At 39.3% G+C, this 25,662-nt stretch overlaps 1 protein-coding gene across 2 annotated transcripts in view; it reads right to left on the reverse strand.

The window, feature by feature from the left end:
* Positions 1-14,240: 14,240 nt before the first annotated feature.
* Positions 14,241-25,662, reverse strand: part of GMIP (GEM interacting protein) — a 39,160-nt gene continuing 27,738 nt past the window's right edge. The window contains exons 11-21 of one of the 2 annotated variants that reach the window (XM_072399674.1): positions 24,926-25,116; positions 23,641-23,747; positions 23,438-23,536; positions 22,858-22,953; positions 22,598-22,749; positions 21,725-21,913; positions 20,751-20,888; positions 19,906-20,090; positions 19,461-19,722; positions 17,796-17,835; positions 14,241-16,444 (exon numbers count right to left, since the gene is read on the reverse strand). In XM_072399674.1, coding sequence (XP_072255775.1) covers positions 16,287-16,444; positions 17,796-17,835; positions 19,461-19,722; positions 19,906-20,090; positions 20,751-20,888; positions 21,725-21,913; positions 22,598-22,749; positions 22,858-22,953; positions 23,438-23,536; positions 23,641-23,747; positions 24,926-25,116 — 1,617 coding nt within the window. In that variant the 3' untranslated portion in view covers positions 14,241-16,286. The remainder of the gene's footprint in view (positions 16,445-17,795; positions 17,836-19,460; positions 19,723-19,905; positions 20,091-20,750; positions 20,889-21,724; positions 21,914-22,597; positions 22,750-22,857; positions 22,954-23,437; positions 23,537-23,640; positions 23,748-24,925; positions 25,117-25,662) is intronic. The other variant, XM_072399675.1, reaches the window with a different exon arrangement.

Here is a 25,662-nt window from a genome sequence, read left to right on the forward strand (position 1 = left end):
TGGCAAATGTTTTCAATCCTGGAACAGATCCATTGCATGTTTGCTGGATCTCCCATAAAGTCTATCTTATCCAGTCTTGGAGAGCTTTGTTAATTCATGAACCATTGTATACACTGATAAAAGTAGAAAAAAAAACTTTCCAGGTTTTTTTTTTGAAGGAATATATGGATAATGAAACACGAGTTGGGATATGGGGGATGGCACTTTTAAGAAATACTTTTATAAGTAGAAACATTGTGAATACAATAAGTGTCTTCCATATACTTGTGATATGAGGTGTATACAATTGTTGCAGTTGACTATTGCCACTGGGGTTTGTAGCTGCAGGCGGATATATTAGGTGAATTTGTGGTCAGCTAGTTTGTTGGAATCAGTAAAGCTGCGTACACACGTGCAATTTTTGTACATACAGCACTGTTCTGCTCTATGGAGAGGGGGGGGGGGGCAGAGCGATGAAGCGGCACCCTGCTGCACACCCTCCCCCTTCCCTTGCATTAGGATCGCTCGTTGTTCATCGTTCGTGGATCCGCCAGGATCCATGGACAATGAATGACGCCGACTGTACACACGCCAGATTCTCGCCCGATATCTGGCCAATGCCGATTATCGGCCGAGAAAAATCTGACGTGTGTACGCAGCTTTAAGGTGCGTACACACTTCCAATTTTTATCGTTCCAATCGAACGACGAACGATCGATTGGGCAAAAAATCGTTCGTAAAAAAGTAACCAACGACGCTGACGAACGAGGAAAGTCGCTGGAAACGAACGACCGGACCGACGGATCGGATTGGACGACGATCGTTGAACATCGTTCGTGTGTACGGTCGTTCGTTGATCGTCCATGGTCTGAGCATGCGTGATGAACGAACGTCCGTTCACTTTCCTGTCATGCACATAGTTCCTCTATCGCTCAAACGATCGTATCTATTGTGTGTACAATATCTACGAACGATCGTGTCGTTAACTCTATGTGCAGGATCGGTGCTATACGATCGTTCGTATATATCGTGCATGAACGTTCGTCGTTCGTTTTCCAACGATAATAATTGGAAGTGTGTATGTAGCTTAAGACTGAAACCTAGATAAACCCAGACACTTAGTGGCCTCCAGACTTCTTCTGTCTTATCAAAATCTTTTTGTGAAGTTCTAGTTTCCAGTTAATGTATTTATTAAGTGTCACAAAAGCCTGGCTAGGACAAGGAAAACACTGTCTATTGACCCTATCAGTGAACTATTACTTTGGGTGTATTGAGTGCCTACAGGCTCCTAGAATGGAAATCAAGTTTTGATCAATTTTTTAAATGCCTAACGAACTTTACCCTTTTCTTTTATCTCTACTTGCCTGACAAGTATCCATTATAATGATTTTTTCCATTCCACAAAACATTTGCTTTGCATGTTGTGTGAAATGAGTCAGCTGTAGTTAATGGTTTGTCTGTATCACGCAGGGTCCCATGTCATAATGGTTTCAGAGGACATAACACCCCTTCCTCCTCCTGCTCTGTACCCGAGTGGTCTAATTACAACAATGTGTTCCTATTCCCCATAAGAAGATCACAGCATTTTATGAGTCAGATCTGTGCTGGCCTACATTATTATTATGATTAATCAAAAGTGACTCTGTAAAAAAGTGTTCCATGATTTTTTAAAGGAGGTTTTTGTCTGGAAAATTAGCTAAAACCCCACACATAATGTTCAATAGTTGAAAAAGACAACTCCAGCACAAACTATTATTATACAGTAGAGCAATCTGTTGTGTTCTATGGGGGAACAGAGTAAGAAGCTGGGGAAAGTTTGTGTCATGTTGCGTCCTCCCCATTAAAATAAACAATGGTTGTTGGTGATGGTCAAATAATGATCCAGTACAGCAGGTCACTGAATAAGAACAGGAAACAGCCATATTGGCAAGAAATTGATGGCCATGACCATCATGAATGTTCATCTCAGGTGATAAACATCAGGTGCTGCTGCACAACTTAAACGTGCAGTCTTGTTGAAGTTTGGATTTTCCAATTTCTGGACCCATACACTCATAGGTCTATCAAGTCCTAATAAAGCCCCTTGGGGCCATCTCAGTCGTCACAGTCAGATTATATCCTATAAGACAAGTCCACAACATTTTCTTCACATAAATACTTTCAGTAACAAGTCCCCATGAATCAATTCTTGCAATGTAACAAAAATATACAATAATACTGTCATTATTCAGATTTGTACATTATTGCACCATTGTGGCGGAATCTTAGGCCAGGATAAAATTGCTGACCCTGGATGATGTCTGAAAAAAAGATGGCTCCACCTTTCTTGAGGAATAAGGAAAACAAGCATCATTGGAGGATTACTGTAATAAACACCTGTGACACATGAAATTCTTGTCTAAGACTAAGAATGCAGGCACATAGCATTAAACTAAAACTGATGCTGGGTCCATTTTAAGAAATAAAGATCTATCTACTGAAGATTAAAACATGTTGATTTTAGACAATAAAAAAGTCACAAATTAGTCTTAGGGGGCAATTAATTAAGCAGTGCTAATGCATTAATGTGACCATGCTGCTGTTGTTTTTATCACAATGAATACATTACTCTCATACAATTATAAAGCTCTTTAGAAAAATAATCTTGGTTTATATTTGGATTACACCAATAGATGCCACTGTGTCCTCATGTAATGTGTGTAACAAATTCTTGCCATTTAACATTAGTTTCTTACATGCTTTGCATGAAGACACGTCGCCATCTGCTGGTGACCAACAATAATGCACAAAAGATCATTTAAAGGGGAACTAAACTCAAAAGTCTCCCAAAACAAAAAAACACCTTCCTTTAATCCCACAGGGCTGTCGATCCATTCGGAGGTCTCTTCTATTGGGTCCCATATCGTCTCGGCGCTCTGGGCACCACCATCTTCTTCTCTTCTTCCTGGTTCTTCTTCCTACATCACCCGACCCAGGCGCTAGATCGGGTGACGTAGATGGGGAAAAAAATTGCCGATCTCACTGCGCAGGCGTGAGATCTGCAATTTGTTTTCCCTTTTCACGAAAAAGCTCCCTCTGGGCATGCCGGAGATGCCCGAGGTGGAGGTCGAGTAAATAGATACTAAATATATCAAAAAACAGTACATGCCTAAGACACCGTAAATAATTACCATACAATAAATGTCGATAAGAGAAGTCTCTACAGACCATCATAATTGCCATTTGTGTGCACATAGGTGCATATTTTTGATAGTCTACTAAATTTTAATTTTGTAACTTTTTTTACCTTAATTTTATTGAAATCACAATGGGTTGATAAGCCTCCTACGTGATAGCCTTATGCAAATGACAGATCCTCTGTTACGAGACATCAGAGGTCTAAAGCTACGTACACACGGCAGATTTTTATTGCCCGATAATCGGCATCGGCCAATTATCGGGCAAAAATCTTCCGTGTGTACAGTCGGTGTCCTCCATCGTCCGGACGACTGACCTGCCGGATCCACGGACGATGGACGACAGCCGATCGTAATGAAAGGGAAGGGGAGAGCGCGCAGCAGGGTGCCGCTCCGTCGCTCTCCCCCCTCCCCTCTCCATAGAGCATGAACGGTGCTGTATGTACAGCATCGTTCATGCATCTTGCAGCCCCTTGTCGTTGGAAAGGATCGTGAAAGATCCTTTCCAACGACAAAAATTGCACGTGTGTACGCAGCTTAAGACTATGTACACTTGTAAAATCAGTGTTACTGGAAATGATCCTTTGTGTTCCTTTTTAGTGAATCATGAATGAATAGGTGCTGTACACAGAGCGCAATTCTGTTCGATGGATCAGGATAGATTAATGTTTGACACTGAGGGACTGCTCTACACATGTCACTCATCCCAGACCCTGGTCAAGGTCCTCTCTGGCTAGACTGATTTGACATGTGTACACAGCCTAAAGAGATACTCCACTTATCTCAAGGGTCACTTATCTCAGTGGTCTCTAAAGCTACGTACACACTTCCAATTATTATCGTTGGTAAACGAACGACGAACAATCCTGCACGATATCTGCGAACGATCGCATAGCACCGATCCTGTACATACAGATAACGACACGATCGTTCGCAGATATTGTACACACGATAGATGCGATCGTTTGAACGATACAGGAAGTGACGTGCACCACAGGAAGTAAGCGAACGTTCGTTCACCGCGCATGCTCAGACCATGGGCGATCAATGAACGACCGTACACACGATAGATGGTAAACGATCGTCGTCCAATCCGATCCGCCGGTCCGGTCGTTCATTTCCAGCGACTATTCTCGTTCGTCGGCGTCGTTGGTTACTTTTTTTACGAAAGATTTTTGCCCAATCGATCGTTCGTCGTTCGTTCGTCGTTCATTTCCAACGATAAAAATTGGAAGTGTGTACGCAGCTTTAGACCCCTTATGTCATCTCTACACTCTTTTGCAAATATTCAAACTCAAGCTGTGCTCAATCTGGTTTGACAGCTCTGGACTGGATGCTGGGAACTTTATGGTCATTTTTGCTGTATCTCTTACTAATCCCAATCCTGACCCCACCCATGAGGTTCCTAAGCACATGAGTAATCCGGAAACACATAGGGATGCAGCACAGCACCAATCTTGTAGTAGTGATTGGATGGCTTTACAGCTGCCTTATTTAATGTTTTAGCAGAACTTTATGCTGAACCTTTATTAGGTAAACAAACCATGGCTAGTTTCTTTACTTTCTAAACAATTTGTGCTTTAGCTGAGAATTACTACTAAAACACTATTTAAAAGAGGAGAGCATCCTACGGGAAATAGAGGCCCATCCCTTTAATAATAATCCCAGTACTTTGTCAGAGAAGGAGGCCATCAATGACAATTTCTGTATTTCCCTCAAAACAGGTTTTCTTGGGTCTAATAGTCATACACATCGGGAGTTTCCAAACAAGTTGTTTGGCCACTCTATGCCTATAGTATAACAGATGACAGCATTTGGATGACACAACATGTCTCCAACAAACAAGAATTCTTTGTAGTATCACCAGTTTCCATTCTAAACAGTGTTCCTCATTAAGCTTTGTAACCCTGGAATTTTCCTTATATTGAATGCAGGGGGAGTTTACTTTCAGCCTAATTGGTAACGAGAGCAGTTTAAAAACAAACAGCAGAACATGTGGAAATATTTAAAAGGTTTACTGCATGATACTGATGTTCTGTCTCCTGTCGTGCTTTGAGTCTGCTGTGAATTACCACCTCTCCCCTCACATACCGTCCAAAGGGGGAGGCCAGGCCTTCAAATAGCCAGCCCTGTTTATTTATGTTGATCGCGTCCCAATACAGTGTTTGATTTCATCCGCCAAGTTCATTTGTATATAAAAAAAGGAAACTGTAAATACATTGTGACTCTATTGCCTGCTGCTTCAGAGGTGCTTTTCATGTTCTGATACATTTATATTGCTCTGTGCTTTGTATGGAAAGAGCACCTGCCAATAGATTAGGAATAGTCCCAATTTTAAGGTACACCGTAGGAATCGGAATGCATGGTTTGCCACTGGTGAAGGTGAGTTGTAGGGATATCATACTAACCCAACGCGGCTGATTTACTATTAGAATATAGACTGGTCACATAGCAAAGTGCGTTATTCCTTTGCTTGGGATATTTGATTTATCACAGCAAATCAGATAAAGTTTTACTAAATTTGTGAGTAGTGTTGGTGGAATATCTCACTACTCGATTCGACAGCTATTCGATAAAATAGGGGGATATTGTTCGGGTGATTGAATGCCGAATTGGAACACCATTAGAGTCAAAGGTGGGAAAATTCGGGTTGTGAAGAACTGCAGGAGCAATCAGGGGAGCGGAGCTGATAGCTACGCTCCCGTTTGCTCTTGCAGCCCTTTACTAGTTGTATGTGTTCTTGTATAGAGTTTGTCTATCCAAGAACGCAGGAGTCGATAGGGAAACCCTATCCAGGAATAGTGATAGTGCTCCCTGATTGGCTGAGGAAAGATTTCCTCAGCCAATTAGAGAGCAATAGAGGTTTTGAATGGGGAGACTTGTCCCCATTTAACCTCTAGTGCCGCAGATCGCACACTGTTCTCAATTAATGTGACCGCGGCTGCATTCATTGAAAGATCCCCGGCACTAGAGGTTAATTAACCTCTGGTGCCACAGATCGCACACTGTTCTCAATTAATGCCACCACGGCCGCATTCATTGAGAAGATCCCCGGGGGACTAGAGGCCAAATGGGGACAAGTCTTCCCATTCAAAACCTCTAGTGCTCTGTGATTGGCTGGGGAAAGGAAAATCCTGATGAGGCTTGAGCTGTCATCAGGGTTTACCTTTCTATCTTTAGATGTGTAAGATATGGAGGCACAAGAGCTTGCACTCAAGCAACCTTTACTAAGGCTTATGACAGCAGATATAAGCTACACACACACAGTTACAGAGATTGTACAAATCTTGAGACACTGAAACAAAAAATTCTGTCTGAGATGCGTTGGTTACCCTCAGCATCCCTCATGGATATACAACATTAACCACGTACTTGGACCTGTACAATTTAAAGTATGTTCAACAAAATGACTAATTTCCTTTTCTATGCACACCTCCATAAAATATTAAACATCATGAATAATATCAGTGTTTGAGTAATTCAACTCCTCAATTCATCCTGTCTGTCTGTTGTTACAGCCCGTATTTAATGTACAGCGCTGCGTAATATGTTGGTGCTACATAAATCCTGTTTACTAATAATAATATTCAAGATACAGTTATTACAAATACTGTACTTTTTAACTCTTTTATACAAGACAAGTATCCCATGAAACCTTATATACTGGTGCAAATATGTAGCTTCCAGTGTCACTTTTTATCCTTCAGTTTGTTTACTGGGTAATAAATCAGTATCATTACCTTCATCTAAAGGTTCTAATTTTCATTATGAGACTGAAGGAAATCAGGGCTAAGGACCATTATAATTCTTTTCCCGAGTGTTGGTCTATTTGGCTGCAGTTTTCTACTTCCTCCTCCCTTTCTGCCATACTTAGGTTTTAATAATGTTCAATTTATTTTATAATCTTGTTTTGTGATCCCCATAGATGTGTCCTTTGTGTTCCTCAACCTCCTGCTCACCCCCTATTTTTGTACATTTATATTTGCATATAGTAATTTTTTGAAAACCAACTGCACTGTTTTGTGTTATATTTAATTATTTGCAATATTTAATATTTATTATTTAATAAAATTTATTATATTAAATATTATTATTTTTAATATTTAATATTGTGTTATATTTATTATTTATTGAAAAGTATTAATAAAAAAAGATTCATCCATAAAGTTGCACCTTTTCTGGGAACAATATGATGATTTTTTTCTGAGTTCACGATCATTCTGATTTCTATCAGTCATGTTACCCAATGCGAGTTAATAACAAGAAGAGGTGACGCAGGAAGCAGTAAAACCAAAACAGGACTAGCAAGGTTTTCTTTCTTAGTTATGTCAGTGTGGTGGAGGTGTGTGATTTTCAAGACTGGCTAATGTGAATACCATATACAAAATACAATATCTGTTTGCAGGTAAAATTGTTCAAACATTTTAGCTGCATGCTTAGCTATCTGCTCAGAGATTTCCCTTAATGAAACATTACAATACACAGAAATGTTTGATGAAGATGGTGGTGTCTGTCTACACTTTCACTAACACAAATAAAGAAAAAAGTGCTGAAAGTTGTAATGTGCTGATTGATGCTGTACACTAAGTACAGAAAACAGATATCATGTAAGATTGAAAGCCACTGCCAATTTTTCTTTCCCTGACGTAAAACGTTGGGCCGGGAGAAAGGGCATGCTTTATTCTCCCTGGGGTCACTGGAAAATGAGAATAGTGAGGTCATCTTCAAGCAAATTATCTGCTGCAGGCTCTTTATGAAGATAATTGGAGATACCAGTATTCACATGTATGTGGTCTATCTGTCTGTCTGGAGAACATCTAAAATAAGAAAAGAATATGAAACTTTAAGAGTGAACGGTTCTCTTGATGGGGCACCACACACCCACTGATAATCCTCTTCCTGTGCTCCCCCACCACCCTGTTTACTAATATATACTTTACCATGTGTATACAGGACTTTATGACCTGCCCACTCCATAGTTGAAAATTATCAACTTCTGTCTGGAAGCCATCTGAGATATAACAATCTGAAATTTTAAGAGTGAATGGTTCTTGATGTGGTACCACAACAGGCACGGATGATCCTCTTCCCTGCACTTCCACACCACGCTTGTATACTTTACTATTTGTATACGAGACATTACTGCATGTACATCCATAGTGGGACATGATCAGCTTTATACTTTTCTCTGCTGTAGTTATCAGGGTCCATAGCATGCTTCCTTGGTATAACCATCTGTGGCTTTCTTGGATCCGTTCCTTGGGACGGAAGGGGGAGCTTCTTTTCCTTCTCAGTCAATGATGACACGCAAACCTGTTCTATGTCAGCTTTTTTATAGTTCTGGCCTGGAATAACTTGAAAACTGCTGCAGAATGTGGACTTTAAAGTTGGGTGTTTTAAATGATACTACCTCACTTTGCAAGCAATGCTACATTTACCCTGTAACTTCCAGAGGGTTCCTGACATTTGCTTGGTGCCCTCAATCCACTCCTGAGACCTAAATTGCTTTTTACAGGAATAAAAAAGGCTATATGTTTCTGGAGATGGGTCTCCAAAGGAAAAAATAATACATGTTTATGAAGTCCTCTCCAACAGGCACTACACGCTCATGAAGTCCTATTTAACAGACACTAAATGTTCATGAGGTCCTCTCCAATTGGCATTACATGTTCAGAAACTCCTCTCCTATAAACATTACATGTTCATGAAATCTTCTCCAAAGACACTACATATCCAACAAGTCTTCTCCAACAGACACTGCTTGTTCATGAAGTCCTCTTCAATTGGCACTACATGTTCATAAAATCCTCTCCCATAGACACTATATGTTCATAAAGTCCTATTAATTGGACATCACATAACCATGAAGTCCTCTCCAATAGACACTACACATTCATAAATTCCTCTCCAATTGGCATTACATGTTCATGAAGTCTCCTCCTATAGGCACAATATTCTCATAAAAATCCTCTCCAATTGGCACTACATGTTCGTAAAGTCCTCTACAATTGGCATTACATGTTTATGAAGTCCTCTCCAATTGGCACTACATATTAATAAAGTTTAAAGTTTAATTAAAGTCCTCTTTCAAAAAGACACTACATATTTATGAAGTCTTCCTCAACAAATGCTACATGTTCACAAAGTAAACTTGGATAGACACAACATGTTTGTAAAGTCTTCTCTAATAAACACTACAAGTTGATATAGTCCTCCCCAATAAACTTTAACAATTAACACCTACTGAACCACCTAATGCTACCTATTCTTTGCCTGTGACCTCCCAATTGACCAAGATACATTTGTTGCATGCCGCAGGCTCCTCCTAGAGACATTCACCAATCCATGGCTGTACACACGGCAGATTTTCGCCCGATAATTGGCCGATGCCGATTATCGGGCGATAAAAATCTGACGTGTGTACGTAGCTTTAGAGTGCCAGATGTAAAGCGTACCATGTTGTCTGTAATACTCAGATAAGATCATGCTCCTTTCATAGACTTCAAGGACCCAAGTTCAAAAATGATCCTTCTGTTGCCCATGCATAGGCCAGTTATTATGGGAGCACCAGCCCAATGTTAATGCTGAGCTTTACATCTTTGTGCAGCACCAATTGATGAGCAGCACCATGGGCTGCTACATACAGGCAGAATGTTTCCTTTAGATTGTTTCCAATGCTAACTACTTATGAATAATCATAACCGACTTACTGTTCTTATCTTGATCAGTTATGAAATGATAAGACTTGCTGACAAATTCCTTTAAATGTGTACATGTTTTGTGTACAGACAATTGAGATTCTGTTTTACCAAAGAAACATGATTGGAGGGTAGAATATTGTTCAGACTGTGTGCAGCTTTTGACCAATCGGATCAGTTGGTGGCAGTGGTTCTGCTCATGTGTACCAGGCCTTAGACTATTCACATGCATGGGCATTTACGTGAAATCCGGATTGGAGTATTTACCACTTTAAAAACCTAATGTCAGCAGTTTAATCTGATCTTTTTAATAGACATGAAGAGAAATAAAGGTTGCAAAAAAGTTACACCAAAAAAACAAAAAACACATTAGGCAAGGAAAAATGCATATTTCAGCATCATTTATATTTATGTAGTAATTGCTTGGGATTCACTGTGAGAATTCAACTTCATTATATCATCTTGTGAATTGTCGCCCAGATGTCTACCACAATTAGGAACCTATATGGTGACATTTCTCTATATCAGTGTTTCTCCTCCTGGGTACCTCCAGAGGTGCCTAGGGGTTCTTTGACAACAATGATCTTTATGGCTATCTGTAAGGATGACATTCTTTCCAATGGCCGATGATTATAAAAGACATTCTTTATTGACCACCACATTATTATACTGTCAGCTGTGGATGTAGTAATTATAGCAAAAGTTCCCTGAAAACCTGAAAGTTATTTCAAGGGTTCCCCAATATAAAAAAGGTTGAGAAAATCATCTTTAATTATAGATAATCAGTCATCAAAACTTTAATATATGGATTCCCCCAAGCTGCAAGTTGTTAGCACATATCATTGAACCACTTCGGTGACCAATCTGGACAGAAATCAAGATCTTGCCACATGTATTCTGACCTGAAGTTTTATAAACCCTTTCATGGCCATCTAGGTCTGCAGCAAAAAGCCTTGTCACTACATGCCATCAAGCAAATAGCACTTAGACCCCTCCTTTATATTTGCCCATGGCCTCTTTTGGTCTAAAACTATCCCGGGTTCTTTTTTTGCCTACTGGTCCGAGGGGGGATTACTCAAACTAGAAAGGGATTCTCAATAAGACAACTCTGTCATCACTTTGGTGGCCCATGTTGATACAAAGGATGTTACTGGTGTGCGCTGTTCCTGCATGGCGGATGCGGCTTCCTCTTCTGTGACTCATGTTCTTCTCCTGCTTTCGGCTGTCCTCTCTTCCGTAGATGTTTCCAGCTGTCCCTCAATCTTCACATCTTCCTGGGTGGCATTCTTACATCTCCCCAGTCACTGCACATGTGTCTTTTTCTGCTTGCTTCCCATAACACTAAATGTTGTCCTCATCCTGTCCCTTTGGGCAATTAACAAATACATTATATCAATGTAATATTAAACAGTAATTTCAGTATCTTAGGTAACATATCAGTAACATAAGAGTTAAGCTGCGTACACACGTGCAATTTTTGTCGTTGGAAAGGATCTTTCACGATCCTTTCCAACGACAAGGGAGTGCACGATGCATGAACGATGCTGTACATACAGCACCGTTCATGCTCTATGGAGAGGGGAGGGGGAGAGCGACGGAGCGGCACCCTGCTGCGCGCTCTCCCCCTTCCCTTTCATTAGGATCGGTTGTCGTCCATCGTCCGTGGATCCGGCAGGACAGTCGTTCGGACGATGGATGACACCGACTGTACACACGGCAGATTTTCGCCTGATATTTGGCCGATGCGGATTATCGGCCGATAAAAATCTGACGTGTGTACGCAGCTTAAAAAGTCATTATCTTCGGTATTTACTGAGCTTTACTGAGGATAGTGTATTCTTCTCAGCCTTCGGGAGCTTTAATAAATCAGGCCCAAAGTCTTTCCCTACCTGCTGTCCCAATGCCCTCATCTCAATCTCAGCCGTACATTTGCTTAAAACAAAGGAAACTTTATCAGGGAAATATCTCGGGAAATTGCTGAAATCCACACCGAATAGGGACACTTTGTTGGGCAGTTTATTGTGGCTCAGCAAACTTTCCAGGCATTTCTTGTGACAAGTCAAATAGCACTATGAAGAAAAAACAAAAATACTGAACATGATTAAACTGGTATTACAGAAATATTATTGTCCCCTACCTTTTAGATTGTAAGCTCTTCGGGGCAGGGTCTCCTCCTGTATCACTGTCTGTATTAGTCTGTCATTTGCAACCCCCATTTAATGTACAGCGCTGCGTAATATGTTGGCGCTATATAAATCCTGTTTATTATTAATATTATTATTATTATTAATAATAATAATAATAATAATAATTATCATCGTGTAATATTGATATCATATATCATCCTTTATTTACAAATCACCAATATATTACATAGAGCATTGCAAAAAAGAAGGGGCTGCAAACAGAACAGTACCAACAATGACATAAGAAGATTTTACAATTTTAAAGGAGAAAGTAATATTGAGTAAGCTGTTTATGTTCCAATACGGGTTTTCCATATGTGAGCCACATTTACCATCTTCGAGCTGGACCTATATGGCAAAGCAGACATTGCTATTTGTTCTCTGTTATACTATGAGCCTACAATATGCAGCTCATGAATATAGTAAAGGCCCGCTTTGGAAGACAGTTGATCATGACATTTTTTTAAGTGATATGACCAAGGCTTTTACTATTCAAAAACCCCAAAGCAAGACCATGTATACAAAACATCACTGTTTTTTTATGTTGCAAAAAAAAAAAAAAAAAAAAAAAAAAAAAAAAAAATGTTGGGTAGTGCTGGTCCCTGATGACTACTAGCCAATTCACCCCCCATGAACCCAGGAAAGGCTATCAGCCCCATGTATACTAAGGGTAGCAGTGGTGGTGAGCAGCAGAAGTTCTGATTGGTGGTTCATAAAAACAATTGTTAGTCAATGCCTCAGCCTGATTATCAATGCTTACTGTTCTGTCCTGAGATCAGAATTTAGGAGGAAATTAGATCCAATGTAAGCAAATGCAGTCAAGGAACCTTTACAGTGTACCCTACAAATATCTAAATTGAACCATTTGGAGAGAACAATGCTATCTGTTTACATTTGGAGTGTAGGTGCAAAGGCATCTAACCCAAATCAAAAATTTAACATATTGCAGCTTATCAGTCCTTGGATGTGGGAGCTGCGTTAGTTTTCTTTTAACCATGATCTGCGAGTAACACACAAGCAGGATGGCAATGCTCACTGACACTTCTAACTCTACTCATCGCTAATACATATTATGAGATTTGTAGTTCACAGAAACAAAGCTGATAACACTGAGTCATGTCCTGGTCAGGGCTCAGTGCAGGTCAGGTGCTGGTCCCTAAATGTCCACCATAGGCTCCACCTAGAATTGGCTTTGAGAGGTGAGTAGCTCTTTCCCAGGACCAGGAACAAGAACCGAACTGTGAGTAGTTCTGTGGGGACAAGGACGTTGAGAAAGCAAAGGGATGAGGACAGGTCAAAGGTTAACTAGGGGTCATACGTGAAGGTGAGAAAGTTCACCAAAGGTCAGAGCAGGCAAATGTCGGGCAAAAGGCAGCAGTTTATAGGAAATACTTGGAAAGGGCTATGGGTCAGCCATACCTTAAATACCCCACCAACCAACTTGGTCAGATAGGGGGTAGGTCATGACACAAAGAGACAGGATTATGAAAACGAACCAGGGGAAGCAGAATCCTCATCCTGGGTACACACCTGCCATGACCAGTAAACAGCGCAGAGCCACCAGAGAACGTAAGGAGCGTGCATGTGTACACAGCCATAAAAAGAAATGGAGGATTGGGCGGCAGCAGATTGAGTAACCAGAAGGTAGAGCTAGAATAGCCTTTGCTAAAAAAAATAATGCATCCCTCATATCTAAAAAAAAATGTTTGGGTTTAGATATACTGTTAGCCCAGCACCATATGGGGTCTATTTATAATGCAGTGAACTAACCATAGATAGAGAATCAAACTCTGCCATTGAATTACATGGACCTGGAAGATTCTCCACCTGAGAATGTTTAGGTGAGTGTCAGATTCCCTCCTTTATAAACAGACCCCTATGTGTGTACTTGTGTAAGCCCATATTTATGTGTTTTACCCATCTCAATTGCATGCAAATACCTCCTAACCTTGGGGAGACAGGGAAAAGTGAGCCCTTTTAACCTAAAATACGTAAACAAATGACAAAAGACAGGCCATAAAAATAAATACATGAATAGTTAAATAATACATTTTTATAGAGGTGTATATAATGAAGGACAACTGAGAGGGAAAGAGGGTCAGAGGGACCTTCAAACTGGGGACCAAAGGAAGGGTATGGGTATAACATTCATTGTATATATTTACCACAATATGTTTTCTGGTTATTAGTACACAAGCCAATTAAAGGATTTTCAACATTTTATTCTGAATGTATTTCATGTGACATCACTGGGGAGTCATTAAAATGTGAGCAACATTCTTGTATGTGTATCCAACAAATTCATGGCTGTGACAATTTTTCTCTTGCAATAGGAAATGTCCCCAATAACACAACACAATTTCTCCCAATAAGAGAAGGATAAAATGAAGACAAACTACAAGCTTATCATGCATTGGTCTTAACACAATGAGGACACCAGAACACAACGAGGACACAGTATTCCTTCTCTGAAACATATTGGTTTGAGAAAAGGACGGACGCATTCAGAGAGGTGACTATCATGGAAGTGCAAGTCCATTCACACACATTACAACTATTCCTGAAGCCCATTTTCTTCCAGCGTTTGCACACATACTAATGTAGCAATAATGTTCTTCTTTGATAAGATGCTTCAAATATGATCAGCTAATTGCATAGATGAAATACAAAACATATGAGAGCCAATGGAGTAACAATTGCCAATAGCACCGTTTATTGCTGTCATGGGGCCTGGAGGAGGAGAGGGCCCAATCATGTAGGCTGGTAAGGAAACTTAATTGTGTTGCTTCCATTATTCTTAGAATACACAGATCCCAGTCCAGCAACTATTTGACAGCAACTGTTTTGGCAATGTAGATTTAATGCCTTTGAACTTCTGCTACAGAATACATTTAGGACGAAGTGCCGAAGGGTCAGTGTTCCAGTTTGCTATTCATTATCAAAAGCAGTTGTGTTTAAATAGCAAACAAATTTGCATTTAAATAACTATTGAAACACAAATGCATAATGAATTTGTTTGAATGGCAAACAGTATATGGCAAGCAAAGGCTTTATTTAAATGTAGGGCTGCATAGGATATGCTGTGTCCAAACAAACGCAAAGGAGGTCAAAACTTCCTCTGGTCTACCATGTGTGTTACTCAGTGAAACTCAGCGAAATTTTGATGACATAGCACTGGCTCCTAGGAGTTTACTAACTATGCGTGCGGCTCTCCTACTTGTCTATCTCTCTCTCTTGTTTGTGACCAAGGCTTACATTGTGCCATGATCAATGATCAATAACAAGCAATGATCAGGAGCCTTATAAAAATCTGTAGAAGTGCCATGATTCGTAGGAATTGAAACTGAACCAGGAATTATATATATGTCTATCAAGTTTACACAGTCCTAGCATATTATTCCATCACTTACAATTTGCCTTACCTTTAGCCCTGACCTTATCCAATCTTGTACAGGAAGTCAAGGACTGTATATGAAGTTTTAACAAAACAAGAGTGTTTAGCCTGAAGATCCAATCATTTTAAGATACAACCTCATGTTACAATGATTTTCGGAATGAAGACTTTTTTCAACACATCCATTACTATCCTTATGCATTCTCAGGAATCTTATCCTCTCAAATGAAAATACATCCATACACATTAAAATACATTTCATGAGATAAACGATCAAAGCTGAAAAAATAGTATTTTTAAAATATATAAGTCCAGTGGCAAATGGGGGCTATCCCAAGAAATTCAGTCATTGTTACCCATCTTCTTGGTCTTCCTGGCCCTCTATATCATGAGCCCAACGTTACTTGTCCATATAATTGAGATTCTTTCTGATAGTGTCTTCTGTAAGCTTCCATCTTGAATTCATAGATGTTATAATAATCTCATTCTTATCTGTTAGGCCTATAGTTGTTTTTAAGGTTAACATGCACATCTGATATTGGCCAGCACCAATACTGGTCTTTGAGATGCCAAGGGGATCCAGCACTTTCACAGATTCATCACTTTTAATAAATAAGTTCACACTTTTTCCCCTAATTAGTTGATGATTGCCAACAAAAAAATAACTTGTTCTGAAAAGCTTCTTTGCATTCATTGGAAATTTCAGAAGTCTCATTATTTGGACTGTCGTGTAAGAAGTTCAGATAGGTCTGTTCTAGATCCTGGATGTTCTAGATTTCTAGTTTTTTACATAACAGTTAATTACAATCTGATCACTTTTATAAACTGGATTCTATACAGAGTTTGGTCAATTTCACTGTTCGTTGACACCCTCGCCATCAGATCTCCGAATTGGTTCTCCTCTAGCTGATTTTACTGGCAGCCGGCTGAAGTGACCCCTGGAATAAGTTGCATTTGAAACATCTGAGTCTTCTTCCTGGGAGATTTCATCCCCAATTTTCCCATCTACGTCTAGAAAAAGAGAGACAATGCTTAAAAGAAATGTGTTACGCTACTGATGATTGCCTGGGTAGGTTCACTTTTATCCAATTTTTTGTTTAGCTAGTAGTAGCTAGTCACATTCAACTGAATTTTTTCTGGCATTCCTGGCAAGAACACCTTAAAAAGCCAATGGTGAAATGTCATCAACATTACAAGAAAAGTTCAGATAAATGTGACTACCACTTGATGGAATCTGAAGAAATTCTACTTACTGATGCATAAAAAATAATATTGTTCGTCACAAAAACATGAGACCAGTAATCAGACTTTCCATCAATATACTTAAAAAAAGAAATCATGGGTATTGATGCATGTGAATCCATCCAACCCCTAATGACCTGTATTGGGCCCTACGATTTACACAGTCCTGGCATGCAGCATAACCATAAGAATGACACCATTAACAAATAGGGAATACTGTACCCCCCCCCATCCATAGCCTGATACTTGAACGGCTTCCAGTTTTGGCTCTCTCTCTCCAAAACTAAAAACTGTTGTACAAGGGGATTAGGAGGGACTGATACCATGACAAATTCAAGGAACCAAACAAAAATGGGATTTTCTCCTAAAATATAAGCCCAGTGCCCTAAAGGTAAAAGTGCAAGGTATTGCTGAACTTGTATGCAATTGAAGCTGCCATTCCATATCCAAGGCCAAGGTTATTTTGTTAATCTTTGAAATATTTAACAGTCATAAGGGAATCTATCCAAATCCCAAGGACCACATTGAGCCCTTATGAGATTTGCTCATTTAGTGAGAAGGATGTTAGTGTATTTAACACATATGTTAGTATTTAGATTTAGATATGGGCTAGAACCCCCATAAGTTTTTTTTGCTCTCTGTGGACTTCTTAGGGATATTTCCCGTCCGTCCTAAATCACCTGCTGAGAAAAGTAGGGACCTGTTCACCAACAACCCTCTTGCATGCTTTTTGTTTCAACTTAAACATTTTTTTTGGTAGGTTAAATTATCTAAATGATATCATTCTCTTTGTTTTTCTGCAAATGATAATGAAAACATTCTCATCTGCAGCTTTTCTTTTATAATAATCCTAACTAACAGGGCCGTGGGGCCAATCAGAGTCTCAGGGGCCATATTTAGCTGTCCCAGAAGCATCTGTGCCGATGTTGTAGGCAGTGCAATTATCTGAACATCTGCTGCCTTATACATTGCAAATAAACATGAAAAATAATACAGAAGACCTAATTAAAAGCATAATGAATTGTATTATGAACACCTCTAGCACAAACAGTCTTCAGTGTTCTCTATTGGCATAAGTAAATATTTAGGTTTAAACTGCTACAGCAAGATAGAATGTTACCTGATGGTTGTGGACAAGCTTCAGCACCCTCTGTTAGACCCTAAAACAGATTATCAATACAGAATTACTTCTATGTAAAATACTTGTATATATAAGACTTGTATTATATCTAATCTAAATCATTTTACCCATTGTATTTTCTTTTTATTTTCTTTTACCTAACCTTTTATTTTTTTTATTGCTTTATTTAATGTGTCTTGATTCTGGGGCATATTCTAAAGAATAAAATCTATTTTTTATCAAAGTGTCAGTGGTGATAAATCAATTACAGTAAGATATATGTACAGGAAGTCTTTCATAGAGTGCATTAGAAGATGTGGCAAGTCAAAGAAGGTTATTTCTTGGCTGAAGGACGTCCAGCGTTTTTTAGCCCTATCCATCCCAGGCTTACTGTCCCTGACCATCTCCTTTCATTTATTGGATTTTAGTTGTTATGAAATATCAGCATCACATGTTGGTGTTAAATATGGTGATCTACATGCAAAAGCAGTTTTCTTGGAATTCCCACTTCTTAAGACTGACATCTGCCCATGAATTTAATGTAATGCTTTCCAAACTTCCAACTTTCCAAAGCCATCTCTAAAGGAATTTGCTATAGTGACATAAAATATCAATTTTTTTGGGAGGTTTTCTATAAAATATATACCAGTGTTTATCAACCAGGCTATCTGTATGGGTGACATTCTTCCCATTGGCTAGCAGTGTAACAGTAATTTTACCTATTGACCACCACACTAATGTACAATGAGCTGTAGATATAGTAATTATAGCAGGGGGTTCCCCAAAGATCTGAAAGTTATTTCAAGTGTTTCCCCATATTACAAAGGTATATACATTAATTTGTATCCAAATGCTATTGTTCTCTACAGAAATCACCATACCTAGATAAGGAATGTGCTTTTTGGGCTTCATTACATTGATATGGTTTGCTCTAAGGCTGGGTACACACGTGCAATAATTGTTGTTGGAAAGGATCTTTCACGATCCTTTCCAGCAATTAAGGACTGCACGATGCATGAACGAGTGCTGTACATACTGCACCGTTCTGCTGTATGGAGAAGGGAGGGGGAGAATGATGGCGAGGCACCCTGCTGCGTGCTCTCCCCTTTCACTTCCATTACGATCGATCGTTGTCCATTGCCCATGGATCCGCCAGGACAGTCGTTCAGATGATGGGCGCTCTACACACGCCAGATTCTCGTCTGATATCCGCCCTGAGCTGATTATCGGATGAGAACCTTTGGATGTGTGTTTGTAGCCTAACTATAGCTGCACCACTGTGGAAGAGACTCAATGGAAAACTGGTCAACAGTACATTATGGAACAGGTACTAAAATAATACCATGATATTAGCTCTTGGCAGCCACTTGTAGTGACAATCAGGATAGCTGGGCAATAATAAGATGAGCTGAGGTACAAATAAAGCAAGGTACCAGATCCATTCCAAATCTATATAGTCAGGGTTCTTATTTGACACATGTGGTCTTCTGATCAGCCCAATATCCCAAGTATGACCCAAAATCAGGTGTTTTGAGTACTTGTACTCTGTAAATGTGAAAAGCTTTTGATGTCCTTTATATAAACTAAGGGACACTTGAAGAACATTGAACAATATACCAGGATCAAATACACAGTAAAGTTGTTATGCACGGCTATGTCTCCCACCTGGGCCACTGGAGACTCATCCAAGTCCACCTCACATGGCTCATCTGTAGCCTCCTGGCGGCCAGATACGGGGAGTTCATCCATCCCAAATATCTTCTCATAGTTGTTGATAAGGAATTCAACAGCTTGTGCTTGGTAGCCGGAGTCCAGCAGGCAGGTCATGGGCTTGTCTTGGCCAGGGGATGGACGGATCAGCGTTGGGCCGAAAATAATCCCCAGATTATTAGGATTCATTTTGTTCTCCTCAAATCTCTCAGAAACACTGGGGGCACACAAAGGGATGATATTGTCACAAATTAGATTTCCAAAAATTATCTATTGATCATTCTTTATTTTATGCATATAATTTTTTATCAAATCGATGACCCAGAATGTCTAGTTGTATTTATGAATATCCTCCAAATACAGTTGATTTAAGTTTTTGTTAAGATTGCCTCCTCCTTACCGATACAGATGTGCTGTTAGGTGGCGGAGTGTATTGTAGTTACTAGGTGGGAGGCGACAAAGAATATCCTTCATCCGTTGAATGGCCTCTTGTTGGGTCTCTGGGTCCTTCTTCTCTTCAGGGAAATCTCTTGAGAATGCCATAAATTCTTCATACAGGTGATGGGAGACCACAGAATCTGGGAGCTAAAGGGAACATAAAAAACATCACTACTGAACTATTGCACCAAACGATAGAGCATAGAATTACTTTTTTTTCTATCTGGGTAATCTTTTTAGTCCTTGTTAGTACAAATAATATGGATTCATAGTAAGTGTCATTCTCATTATGCCCACTAGGTTGTGCTGTGTTTGTTTAAAGTCATAATGATTTACGGTACCTTATATTCTTTGTGAATGAAAAACAATACAGCATCATCTAGTAGATGAATTGAGAATGACACCTAGTATTATACTAATGCATATGTGCTTTTGCCAATGTCTACTCAAAGTGGAGCTAATGCACAAAATTGACTGAATGACCTTCCATGCCCCTGCGCAGGAGATATGTCAGCCTGGCCTGGACAATTAAGATGAAGATTGGAACGCAGAAGAGAAGAAGGAAGAAGATGGCTGTGCTCACAACAGAATGTGGACAGGTGAGTATCAACTGGGTTTAGTTCCACTTTAATACCTTTCAATTACAATAAACTACATCCACCTATCTTTGTTTAACTTTATGTATACAGTAAGAATAATAATTACTAAATTCCCCATACCGAAACCCTGTCCCGTGCTCCAGCTCCATACTTTCACATTCTAAGGTTGTTCCCATAATCCTCTAAGAATAGCTATGGTTTATGGTACCTCTTTGAGAAAGTGTTTGAGAGCGCTGGTAATGTCATGTGGTGAATGTCCAGACAAGTCCACTAATTCACGTCCATTCTCAAAGGCCTGCAGGAGTTTTTCCACCCGGGCTTTAGCTCCACTGATACGGTACAAACCCTGAAAAACAAGACAATAGAGTTTAGATAAAGAATACCTGTGATAGAAACATGGCCTCCACTGCTGGCCTTCTGAACATGAAAGTTGCTATGTTTAGCCTTAGTACGCTGGACTTGGAAAAGGAATTTGAGTCTGCTTCCTTATTTCTTATGTGTTTGTTGATCAATGACTAAGAAAATTCCAGAGATGTTAGCAAGTTGCCAGATTATTACATTTTTAAAAGGACATCAGCAATGGCAGCACAATTTTTTCTATGAGATACTGGGAATAGGATGGGAATGGGAATGAGGAACCCAAAGCTTAAAAAAGTTCATCCTACCCTGTGCACCATGCAAGATGTGGGATACTTGTGCATTGCATTCATTGGCGACCTTTAGATATTAAATATGTATTTTGAGGATGGTCTCATCTCATAATTCTAAAAATGTCTTCCAATTTTGAATTTCAATCTTGAAAGCTTGCATCTTTAATATCTTTAATTAGCCAATAAAGGGTATCACCCTAACTGCAAACCTTTTAGCCTTAACAATATCAATAACAAAATGTTTACTTAAAGCTTATGATATCCAGGGTTATACTAAGGTCAGAGTTTTCATATTTTTCAAGGGATCTAATCCTCTGCTAGGGACTGATTTATTAAAGCTTTCCAAGGCTGGAGAGCATACAGTTTCAACAGTGAAGCTGGGTGATCCAACAAACCTAGAATGGATCTGGTCCAGGGTTTGAAACATTTGCTAGCAAATTCCTTTGAAGAAATCCATTCCAGGTTTGTTGGATAGTGTATCCTTCTCAGCCTTCGAGAGCTTTAATAAATCGGGCCCAAAGTCTTTCCTTACCTGCTGTCCCAATGCCCTCATCTCAATCTCAGTCGTACATTTGCTTAAAACAAAGGGAACTTCTTCAGGGAAATATCTCGGGAAATTGCTGAAATCCACACCGAATAGGGACACTTTGTTGGGCAGTTTATTGTGACCGCATTTGATCAGCAAACTTTCCAGGCATTTCTTGTGACAAGTCAAATAGCACTATGAAGAAAAAACAAAAATACTGAACATGATTAAACTGGTACTACAGAAATATTATTGTCCCCTACCTACTAGATTATAAGCTCTTCGGGGCAGGGTCCTCTCTTCCTGTATCACTATCTGTATTAGTCTGTCCCATTTAATGTACAGCGCTGCGTAATATGTTGGCGCTATATAAATCCTGTTTAATAGTAATAATAATAAAAATAATATGAAGTTTTCTAGTCTTTGTAGTTTTTGAAAATTTGGGATTTGGTCTTAAAAGAACACTGCTGTATAAGACCAGTGAGAAGAGTCCCTTATGAAGCAATTATGGTCATGTCATAATTTAATATTTTAATCTATTTTATTTGTATGTTCTGTACCAAAGTTAAACTTCAGGACTTTATGGAAGATACCGATAATCACAGTAATATAATAATTAATACATCGTTACATTAAGATTTTGCTATGGCTTTGGATATGACTTGGTATCAGCCTTTTGCAACCCGGTGTATAGTAGTGCCTAGGCCAAGAAAGATTCCGAATGAAAAGCCATACGTTCTCCCTGCAATAAAACTTTCTGTGTACAATAAGGATGTATACAAATTATTAAAAAATATTATGTATGTGTTATATGGTGTAATATAGTTCATATATAAAAAAAAAAACTAACTAAAAAAATTAAAGTTTCAGTTTTCTCACCTCCTCACACTCCACACCTGAAACCATAAAGCCTTCACATTCCCTACACTTGGTGGGCACTCTGGTACGTCGAAGTCGGTGAGTTTGGGCAGCTGGAGACATGTAGGAACTCGGCAATGGGAAGCTGTACTCAGAGGCTGCGTCAACCGAGTCTGTGCAATCACACAGAGAATTTGGTTAGAAATGTATGACCTGTTCAACTATTAACTGGGTATAACTTATGTTATATATAGCTTATGACTGTTTATTAAAACACTCACCAATATCTTCTGTGTGAAAGGAATCTCTCTCATCTGGGTCATCAGAAGACATGGTCCCTACAGAAGAGGCTTTACCAACTTTCCTAATTATATGTCCTGTATGAATTAAAATAGCACAGGATGGTTGAGTAAGGCATTTGTAAAACTGACCACAAATCAATATGGACTACACTTTCCTGCAACTGGAAGAATCTTTATATGTTAACAAGCCATTGAGACCATGAACCTCAACTAATTTTTTTGGAGGGGTAGAAGGACACATAACACTTGTCGAGTCGCTGAAGAGTTTTTCCTGGAGAGATCCCTGAGGAATTTTCTCTAGGAAGGCACCAGGGAGGATTCATTGTGGGCACATCTGTGATTTTATTAATCTGGCTTAAAAATAAATGTACTAGCAAATGTCCATCTAGAAGAAATTGAGCTGACCTAACCGAAAGAGAGCAGACCTTTTCTACTGATCTGTTCCTTGGGGCTACAAAGGCTCAAACTGAGCCTGAAAATGGTCCTCCAATGTTAACCTAAGCTAAAGGTATTCATATTACTTTTTTATGGTATTGTTATGACTTTTATATCTTATCACCTGGACTTTCTGTGGGAGACTCCAGTAATCTGGGCTCACTGCTACCACCAACACTCTCACAATCGGGAGAAATCTTGCTTCCCCATGAGCCTCTTTCACCTAAAGGACAAGAAACATTGACATAAACTCTTTTAGAATGTGCTTTGGGATATTTGCAGCTATCCTTTAAGGAATTAATTTGTGCAATAATATGACAATTTTACCTGCAGACAGCCTTGTCATATCATCTGTCTTGGCATTCAGGTCAGACAAAGAAGAAGACACTCTGACCAGCTGCACAGCATTCTTTCTTTTGCCACCAGGAGATGACCTGTGTGATAGACTTTGCAAGTTATGTGGAAGTACAGGCAGATAATTACTGGGTACAAAATCATAACTGAACGTAATTAGAAATATTTTGACCATTTCTCAAAACAGGTCTATTGGTTCTCAGGCCTGGTCTGTACCACATTTACCCAGTCAAACCACCACAGCTGGTAGAGACTATTCTCAGGAACTCATCCTTGCCTTAGCCAGTCATACTCTGCCCCAACTTACTCAGTCCGGTAATATTTTAATAAATGGTAGTTGTACCTGTTTTTAACAGGCCATTTTTCTTTTTGAAGCCATCAGAATCCCCAGGGTGGCACAACTAACAAAAAAAGCAGATCTGTGCCGCAGGATGGGACAGAGTTTGCTTTATAACTGGAGAGCTGAAAGCTGCTATTATTCTAGTGACTCATTGAGAATGCAGAGGTAAGATCTGGCTTTGAATGAGAGTAAAAGGGTATTTATCATGAAGGCAACAAGAAGTTTAGAACAAGCAATGTGGTTGGAAAACGCCTCCAGGAAAACCAAGGACTGGCTACCAATTCTATATGGACTACCACTACTTTGAGCTCTAAGTTCCATGTATAATGATAATAACAAACTATGGGTGAACATATCCTTTAAATAAATAATTTAAAAGTTTTTTTGTTTTTATTAAGGGCTGGAGTTCGTGGGCTAAGGAGGATGTCCTTGCTTACCACTTTGGTAAAAGGCCAAGCATATTTCCAAAAAGGAGAAGATGTCAATAGCTAGCTTATTGACTCTGCCAACTTTTCAAAGTTTATATCACTTTGCTATTAGGGATTCCACATTGGAATTTTGAAAACAGTTTTTACACAACCACAAATATTATTTTTTTTACACAGTATTTATATAGCACCAACGTATTACACACACACAAGTGGCTCACAATCTAATAACCTTACCATATATATTATGGTATAATATATAATACTTTATTACAGTCTAAGGTCAATTTTGTGGGAGAAGCCTAAAAACCTAAGTGCGTGTTTTTGGAATGCGGGAGGAAACCGGAGTACTCACGCAAACACGGGGAGAATCTGCAAACTCCATGCAGATAGTGTCCTGGCCAGGATTCAAACCTGGGAGCTAGCACTGCAAAGGCAAAAGAACTAACCACTGAGCCACCATGCTACCCATCTAACCTTGTGACATTACCTCTGGCCTGCAGGGATGTACTCCTGAAAGATGAATTTTTCTGGCTCAGTATGCTTGCGTGGAAGGCTCACAATAAACTGGAGATATCGGTCCCCAGATTCATAGGGTTCACAAGTGCTGAACAGGTTTCCATAGCCTGCCGGGACAGATTCACACTGTGTCCCCTTCATACGCATCAGATTCTGGGTCACCTGTAGCAAGACAAACCATACAATTGTGATAGTATGATAGAACAATGGTTAAAGATGTTAGATCATAAGTTACTGTACATAGAAACAAACGAATCAACATTCAGTATACAACATCTTGTAATAGAAGAAGAGATCATAAATAAAGTTGTGTTAAATTGATAAACCCCAAGTACGAAAAGTCCTCCTAAATTCTTTAGGCAACACCAACCATATTAAACACAACTGATCTAAATACCATGAAACCACATTTGTTTATTCAATAGATTCTAGTTCTATGGATTGCTTTAGGAAAAAGCTGGATGCTTTCTAGAAGCAGAATATAACTGGGTATTAAAGTTTTAAAGTAAAGACAACAGGGTTTATTAATCCAGGGAACATCTGATCATGGATCAGGAAGGATTTTTTTTCTAGTTGGAGCCAAATTTAACCAGACCAGAAATTTTTTTGCCTTCCTCTGGATCAACCATGTACATAAGGCTTTTATCTGGCATATGTTTATTTCTCTAGTGGTTGAACTGATGGACTTATACCTTTTTTCAACCTAAC

This window comes from Pyxicephalus adspersus, chromosome 2 (genome assembly GCF_032062135.1).
Source record: "Pyxicephalus adspersus chromosome 2, UCB_Pads_2.0, whole genome shotgun sequence".
Lineage (NCBI taxonomy): Eukaryota > Metazoa > Chordata > Amphibia > Anura > Pyxicephalidae > Pyxicephalus > Pyxicephalus adspersus.